This window comes from Octopus bimaculoides, chromosome 22 (assembly GCF_001194135.2).
Source record: "Octopus bimaculoides isolate UCB-OBI-ISO-001 chromosome 22, ASM119413v2, whole genome shotgun sequence".
Lineage (NCBI taxonomy): Eukaryota > Metazoa > Mollusca > Cephalopoda > Octopoda > Octopodidae > Octopus > Octopus bimaculoides.
The window spans coordinates 8,424,910-8,434,206 of NC_069002.1; the positions used below are offsets into that span (position 1 = coordinate 8,424,910).

At 35.6% G+C, this 9,297-nt stretch overlaps 1 protein-coding gene across 2 annotated transcripts in view; it reads left to right on the forward strand.

The window, feature by feature from the left end:
- The first annotated feature begins 1,071 nt into the window (after window positions 1-1,071).
- LOC128250544 (uncharacterized) overlaps window positions 1,072-9,297 on the forward strand; it is a 75,698-nt gene continuing 67,472 nt past the window's right edge. For both annotated transcript variants that reach the window (XR_008266575.1, XM_052975829.1), the window contains exon 1: window positions 1,072-1,195. Coding sequence is in view for 1 of the 2 variants with exons in the window: in XM_052975829.1 (XP_052831789.1) it covers window positions 1,092-1,195 (104 nt within the window). In the remaining variant the exon portion in view is untranslated. The remainder of the gene's footprint in view (window positions 1,196-9,297) is intronic.

Sequence of the window (9,297 nt, forward strand, 5' to 3'; positions counted from 1 at the left end):
GTATATTCGGTAATATGTAAGATATGCGCGTATACATACTGGCATGCATATATCGTTTGTGTGTTTGTATGGTTATGTATGCGTCAGGATTTCATTATATGAATTCTTGCTAAGCAGAAGATATTGCTTTCTAAGAAAACAATGAAGATCCATATTGGAATTGAAATTTTGATTACTAAAACAGGATGTGCTAAGCCTTGCGCATTTTTTCTCTTTTTCTTTTCCAGATTGTATTTATAAAGTGTGTGTTATTCGGTCACTTCTGTCTATTGAAAATCCTAGCTTTTGTAAATGGTCACTCTGACATTTTGATAGAAAATAGCAAAGTAAATGGCATTAATAATTATTGGTTTCAAATTTTAGTACAAGGTCCACAATTTTCATGGAATGGAACTAATTTATTTCGTCGAACCCCAATGCTCAAACGCTAGTTATTCTATCAGCTCCGATAGCATGATAGCCACTATCGACCGCGATAGAATTTCAGCACAAAGCGTAACGTAAAAACGGACGAAATACCGCTACGCATTTTGCCAGCCTGCTAATGACTGTGCCAATCAGCTATCTTAATTGCTCTAGTATTTATGGTTTTTAAATTTTGTCACATGGCCACCGATTTCGAATGAGGTAGGATTACGATAAATTCGACACAGGTGCTTAACTGGTACGTATTTTATCGACTCCGAAAGCATGAAAGTCGACATCCGCGGAATTCGAACTCAGAGCGCAAATGCGTAGAAAATACCGCTAACCACGTTAAGCGAAGTAATAATTATTGGCATACATAAATTCTAATGAAAGAGGAAGCAGTTTCAGTTCCCAATGCAGTGGTCCATAAATATTCTTCTCTCTCGTTTTGAAGCAGACGTTCAGATCTGCAGTACGGCTCACCTCTCTGACTGGGCAATATTCATATTTTTTCTGTTCTACACAATTTTACCTGGACTTTAGTGTTTGCACATGGCGAAAGTCTTGATGGAAATGTTACTCTAATGCTCTTTGATTATATATATGTATATATATAGAGAGAGAGAGAGAGAGAGAGAGAGGGGCAAAGGAGTGGCAGTGTGGGTAGTAGCTAGCTTACACGCATGCGTCATTGCTTCTGCCAGAGGATCAGTGAATACGTGGGTATTTTTTGTGTCCCGTCTTTTCTAAGAACAAAACAAAAGAACAAAAACAACAGTCCGTCACGGTAGGTGGATTTGTTTGTTTCAGCTGCATGAAAGTTATTACTGTTTTATTTTTTCAGAAAATTATGGCCATCTCTGACACGATTTCGTTTGCCTTGGCGGCCTAAAATTATTGCTTTTATTGTGTTCTTCGTTCGTCGTTATTGGTGAGCGAATTCGAGTCGCCATGACGCCAGGCTGAGAATTTTTTGTGAAAACTGTTTGTGTCTCACTTAATTGCGAGAACTGTTGTTTTTGTGGGCGTATCTCGCCTCTGCAAAACTTGTCCCTTCGTTTTATTATATTTCAATTGATTTTTCGTTGGACTTTTTCTTTTTTGTCTACTCAACCCTTTTTTTTTTTTTTTTTTTTTTTTTGGACTTTATTTTGAACATTCGAACATTTTTTTTTTGTGGGGGGGGGTACTTAATTTTGAACATTCGAAGTTTTTTTTCATATGGCGAGAAAAAATGGTGCCATTGCTTTGGAGTGGGAGATTATCCCACCCAAGCAGTGGCTATATGTACCTATGTACAGTAAGGCCCGTCGCTATATCAAGATGGTGGTAACTCTGGCTCTGCTGTTTAGTATACGTTACTACTCTATCTCTTCTTGAGATTTTATAATTAGCTACTTTGCATGTATGTATGCATAAACACACACGCACACACATGTATATGTAAGTAGTCAATACATGTTTTATAAAGGATGCATTGTTTTGTTTTTTTTTAAAGTGAAACTCAGATTTTGCCTCGTTGCTAGATTTTCACACCGCTGCGACCATCAGGTGAAACTAACAAAGCTCGGTATTGGCTGCATACATTCACCCGCTTACCTACGTGGGTAGCCTCCTGCTTGAGTTTATTATTTAAGTACTTCACTGCATGAATGTGTCGCATTGGTGATGTGGTGCTTTTATTTTAAGCAATAATAGGTGGCGCTGTTATTAAATTGTTAATCGTAAGCCGCTTGATTTGTAGTAGATACGTTTGTGAAGTTTGTTTCTTATTTTTGTTTCTTTATTTATTTGAGCAATTTTATTTTTGTGTATGCATAGTTTATTTCAATTGAATATTCTAAATGTGTTTATTTGAAAAATGGCTGCTTTTTATCAATGGAGATGTGCGTGTGTTTCAGTGTGTATAGATTTTCAATTCAAATATCCATCGATTTTAATAAGATACTGAGAGTGTAGTAGACAACTATATTGATCTCAGTCATATACTGATACATAAGGCGGTGAGCTCGCAGAATCGTTAGCACATCGAGTGAAATGCTTAGCGGCATTTACATTCTGGGTTAAAATTAAACCACGGTCTGCTTTGACCTTCATCCATTTCGGGTCGATAAAAGAAATAATAATTGAGCACTGGGGTCGATATAATCGACACAACTCCTCCATCGAAATTGCTGGCCTTGTGCCAAATCTTGACATTAATATTATACTGATACATATACTTATTTTATGAACCAGTGGAATCAGGGTAACGTGAACTGTATGTACGAAAGATCACAATATTTACACCATACAAGAATATACTGCCAATTCATCACTCTTGAAAATGGAAAAAAATTAGCAGTATTTTGTCTGCCACTGCGTTCAAATTCCGCCGAGGTCTACTTTCAAATTTTAGGTGTTGTGCCTGTAATAGAAAGTAATATTTTATTAAATTTGCAGAAAAATTGAAGCAAGTCTTTGACAATTCCTAAGTGTATTGATCTTATTTTGTGTGTGAATTTTGACTATTCCTTTATTTTCAGTAATAATTAATTTCAACGCTATCTAATTAATTACGAATCTTTATGAAGATGTCTGAAATTTAACATTTATATTCTTTGTACTGTCGAAGTGATTGGAGAGTTTGAAAAGCGGTAATAAGTGTCCAGTGGAGGAGATACGATTATGTGATCTGTTTTGCATTTATCTCCACCCCTAACTAATGCTTCCTCCTGCCAGTCGATGTTTGAACAAAACCTCATAAACTTCCCACTTCCTCCAACAATATTGCTGACGCGTGAATGGCTGTGTGGTTAAGGAGGTCAATTTACAACCATGTCGCTTCGAGTTCGGTCTCCCTTCACGGCAAATTGGGCAAGTGTCTACTACAATAGCCTGTGTGTGTCTTTGAGACATTGTTTGTCATCCATCTCCACCGCTTAACTATCGGAGTTGGTTTGTTTTAAACCCCGTAACTTAGAGCTTCAGCCAAAGTGACGATAAAATAAGTCATAGCTGTTTAAAAAATACATAAATACGGGGCTCGATTTGTTCTATTACAACACTTCTAGGCATCGGTGCTCCAGCATGGCTGCGTTCAATGATTAGAAGTAACAGATAAAGGATAAAATTTTATTTACCTTTCTCTACTCATGCAGCTACTGATATATCAGACGAAGTTTTTATGACATGTTCTATCTATTCCTCGAATCATTCGATTTTCAATTCAAATATATATCGATTTCGATAAAATCCAGAGAGAGGAGCAGACTATTATATTGATCTCAATATTATACTAATACATTCGGTAGCAAGCCGGCAGAATCGCAAACACGACGGGCAAAATTCATAGCTTCATCTCACCCGTCTTTAGGTTCAAATTCCACCGTGATTGACATCGCATTTCATCCTTTTGGGGTCGATAAAATAAGTACCAGCTAAATAGTGGAGCCGGTTGTAATCGACTGTACCCCTCCCTCCATAATTGCTTCTGAATAATTTGTTCTGAAGCCACCTACATCCACACCATGCAGGTCTCTCAGGCATTTTGGAAGGATATTGAAGGGCTGTGGGCCCTTGAAACCCAAACTGTTGCAGTATCTGGCCCCATATTTTGATCGTGATGTTAGGATCTTTGGCACTACGCAGTGGCACCGTCCCATTCTGCAGTTTGTGTAACTTTCAATGCCAAAGTATGGTACACAGCTTTCCAGGATTTTTGCCAAAATTTTAAACCTGGTGAAGCAATTTTTTCCTGATCCCTTAATTATGTTTATAATTATACTGAAATATATATAATTTATAATTATACTGAAATATATATAAAATTATACTGAAATATATTTTTTTATGAGCCCAGAGGAACAAAGACAAATGTTGAGAATATGAGTAACGCGAAGATTATGTCTGGAGAATCAAAGAACTTACGCGACACAGCTATATATACCGTAAATATTCTTCCGAGTCTGCCAATTCATTATTCTTGGAAATGTAATAAATATTGGTTTTAAGTTTTGAGACAAGGCCAGTCATTTTTTAGGGGAATGGGCTGTCAATTACATCGACCCCAGTGTTAAATTGGTACTTTCTGCTTTTTTTTTTTTTTTATTCGACCCCTAAAGGATGAAAGGCAAATATGAGCTCGGCAGAATTCGAACTTAGAATGTAAAGCAGGAACAGACGACATTAAGCATTTTCCCCTACGCGTGCTTACGATTCGGAATTGGAATATATAGTAACAGTTAAATAGAAAGCAAAAAGAAGTTTTAGTTGGGGAAAGTTAGAAAAGTCTTAATAGCAACAAATGTTCGTAAAGGAAAAACCGGAAAAGAGAGAAGGAAGTAAGGAAGGAAGGAAAGGGAGAAAGAAGAATGGAAAAGAAAAGAAAACTTAATCAATACGATAAAGTAATCCTATTTAATAATCAATGATTGAAATCTAAGTTGTTGCAAGATATAAAACACGTGCTTTCATAATTGGTCAACACACTTTGCTAAATATCTCTGTATCAATATACCAATCAATCTATATTTCTATAGATTGTTTATCTATATTTCTCCGTCTGTATAAACACACACACACACACACACACACACACACACACACACACACACACATATTTCGATTCTACATTCTACCTATAATATATGATATAGACATATATATATATATATAGAGAGAGAGAGAGAGAGAGATGTATATGTAGATATGTATTCAGACACACGGCACACGTACAAAATAATGTGAAATAAAGTGAGAGGGAGAGTGCGTGCGTGTTTGTGTATGTATGTAGGTACAACCATATACATATAACTATGCCCATATACACACATAGGTTTTTCTATGCATGCACGCGCGTGTGCAAATTGAAAAGCATTACTAAAGAGAACGTGTCTTCATCGCTTAGCATGTATCTATTTTAGCAGTAATAGACTTTTTTTCAAAATGTACCACTGTGTACATGGAGGTGTGATATCGTTCTATATACGTGTACTCACATAGAACATGTTTGTGTGTACATATCTACGTTTTATACGAGAAATTTCTCTCGTATATCAATGCGTGCGTGTATATATATATATATATATATATATATATACACACACTCACTATTATTGGATTGTTGGTATGGCTGTGGAATTGTATCCTAACATATCCTTTTGATATATATATCACACATCGATAGATGTTCGCATTATATGCATACACACACACACACACACACACACACACACAGAGTATTATTGGATTCTTGGTATAGCTGTGGAATAGTATCATAACACATCCTTTTGATATATTATATATGCATATATATATATATATATGTATGTATATGCGTATAATGCGAACATTTATCGATGTGTGCGTGCAACGCGCGCGTATGTGTTAGTGGGTGTCTGTATGTCAGTGTATAAAAGCCCTGAGTTCAAGCCTGTTGTACCAAGATCGCCAAAATCACATTGTGTTTCTGAAACTTAAATCATCACGTTCATGTCTAAATCACATGGGTGACCTCGTGTCTGTAGATTTTGTCACAGATTATAACAACATATAACTGTGTATAGTGTTCTCTTTTGATGCATCGTAATATATAGAAATATACAGAAGTGTAAATTTGCGTCTAGCTACGTGTAACAGTTTGTAGTCGCCGATAGAGACTTCGTGACGAACTCGTTGTTCCGACAATGGTGTTGGCGCTGGTGTTTTGGGTCCATGAACAACCTACAAGATGAATATTTTAGTAGTTGGCTTGAAGCCGGCGAGCTGGTAAAATCGTTAGCACGCCGGACATAATGCTTAGGGTCATTTTGCCCTTTTTTACATTCCTTTTTCATGTTGTGCCGAGGTCGACTTTGCTTTTTGTCCTTTAGTAGTTGAAGTACCGATTTCTCACGGGGGTCGATGTAAACGACTAGCCACGTTCCCGCAAAATCTCAGCCCTTGTGGTTATTTTAGCCTTATATTAGTCCTTGAGGCTATTTTAGCCTTACATTATTAGTCTAGTGCAAAATGTGTCACAGGCGGGAAGTTATCTGGATTTGCATCGAATCCATATCAACTGTTTCCTCCCGTCTCAAATATAACTGCATTAGTGCTTTCATCATCAACCATTATTTCCCTTACATTTTCTCTTTGATGAGCAGCTAAAGAGCTGAAGAGCCTAATCTATCCTGAGTCATTTGATATATGACCATCTTTCTGAACAATGATGTATAGTAATGAATAGTAGTATAAAGTACTATAAAGGAATATATACAAGTGTGTAACGGTGTACAGTAATGTATAGCAACATACAGCAATCTATGTAATCTAAATCCTTGTATGCAGATACAGTCATATACAGCAATATAAAGGCGGTGAGCTGGCAGAAACGTTAGCACACCGGGCGAAATGCTTAGCGGTATTTCGTCTGTCTTTGTGTTCTGAGTTCAAATTCCGCCGAGGTCGTCTTTGCCCTTCATCATTCCGGGATCGATAAATTAAGTACCAGTTGCGTACTGGAGTCGATCGAAACGACTGGTTCTCTCCCCCAACATTTTGGGCTTTGTGCCACGAGTAGAAAATAATATATATTAATACATGTAACCTAAATCCTTGTATAGAAATACACTGTATTACATAGCGTATAGAACGGTAAAATTGTGTTTAGAAGCAGATAGTAGTCTATGACAGTATATATATATATATATATATATATATATATATATATATATATATATATATATATATGCAGTGTATCAGTGTATAGAGATGTATAGAATTGAAAAGCCAATGCATAGCAGTGGGTCCTAGTATATACTAATATATAATAATAGTAAGGCGGTGAGATGGCAGGAACGTTGGCATGCCAGGCGAAACGCTTAGCCGTATTTCGTTTCTCTTTACGTTCTGAGTTCAAATCAAATTCCGCCGAGGTCGACTTTCCCTTTCATCCTTTCGGGGTCGATAAATTAAGTATCAGTTACGTACTGCGGTCGATCTAATTGACTGGCCCACTGTCCCAAAATTTCGGGTCTCCTGCTTAGAGTAGAATAGAATACATCCTGATAGTATATGTTGATGTATGCAGTTTGTAAGATGCCGTACAATCGGTTTTGCAGTGTAACCAGTAGCTTATGCAGTGTATGGAACTGTATAACTCTTTGTAGTAATAATAACTAGTATATGCCAGTGTATTGAATGCATGACTGTTTATAGCAGTGAAAAGTAGTGTACAGGGGTGTGGACAATATATGAAGGGATTAGCAGTGTATAACCGTGTTTGAACTGTGTATAGTGGTGATACTAATGTCTAATTGTTAAGTCTGGATAATTGCATACGTCGAAGAGAGGACAGAAATCTAAGAGAGAGGGTGATTGAGAGAAAGAAGGAAAGAAAGATGTAAAGAGCAATGACAGTGAGAAGGGAGACGAAGAGATGATTTTTCAATTAAATATTTGAATATTATTCTGCGGATGTCACATCCTGCTGTCATTTTAGAAGATTGAACAGACTTTGGACACAGTAAATTTTCTATTTCTTTCCATCATCGCTCCCAGTCTCTCTCTTTCATTCTTTCTCGCTCTCTCTTCTTCTTCCTTTCTTTCTTTCTCTCTCTCACTATCTATCTATCTATCATGTTAGCTGCCTGTCTGTCTGTCTGTCTATATTTGTGTATATCTGTCTATTTAACTATACATTTATGTATCAGACAATCTGTTTATCAATCTGTCTGTCTATCTATCTATCTCATCGCGTATGCCCCCTTTTCTCTCTCTCTCTCTCCCTTTTTCTCCCTTTCTCTTTGTCTCTTTCCCATTCTGCATTCGTATCTTTCTCTCCTTCCCTTCAGCTATCCCTTAAGTCTGTTTATTTATTTATTTATTTTATTTGTACACATACATACATATTTCTGTATATTGTCATTCCACCGACGCTATCTTGGTATTATATATAGTATATTATATTATAAGATTTATACACAGAGAGAAGATACTTGACAGGACTTCTTACTCGCGAAATGGTGAATGCATTTCACGCCCTGTAACAATCATCAGCACTCTTTATGCTGTATTCAATATTTAATGCTTAAAGGAAAAAGACAGACGGCAACTTTAGCACTAAACAAGTCCTTTTTACAGGGTAAACATATTTGAACGGATATAAGAGTTTATTAGTGGCATAAATATAGTGAAAATGAAACAGAAAAATCTTGAACAGGGAAGCAACTAAACAACCGATTCTTGTGTTTAATTAAACATATATTGATCTAATTACTTCATATTACATCAAGTGGTTCATCTTAATTATTTTCATTATATTAAAATGGAGTTTGGAAAATGTTTTAAGGAAGTTAATAAGTATTAATTAGAGTGAAATAAAAATAAATATATGTAGCGTTTAAGTAATTTAATTAATTTCCATAACAACAAATATCGAATGCTTCCATGTATAATTAGTCCAAACACAAAAAAATAGTTTCAATATAGAAATTTGTTTTCTTTAGCATCAAGATATTCATAAAAGAAATTACTGTGTAATTAGTAAAATAAAATAATTTTAAATGTCTAATTTAACTAATAAACTTATCACTATATTTACACTAGCAGTTTTATGCCATTACTTTACGGATACTTAATTTGTTTGTTTATTTTTACCTTTTCCGTGTTAAACTGGTATTCCGTTGAAATAGCTCAATTACTTTAAATGGTATTTTATAGAAGAGGTAACATTATTTAACCATTTCATTTTCTGGTAACATTCACACGAAAAAAATAATTAAACGTTAGAAGAATTTCTTACGCGTAATTTGCATCCATTACATTTCTGTTCAAAATGTTAATAGCCGTGACAGCACGCGTGATAAACTGTGAAATAGCCTATAAAAGTATCAATGTATATATATATATATATATATATATATATAT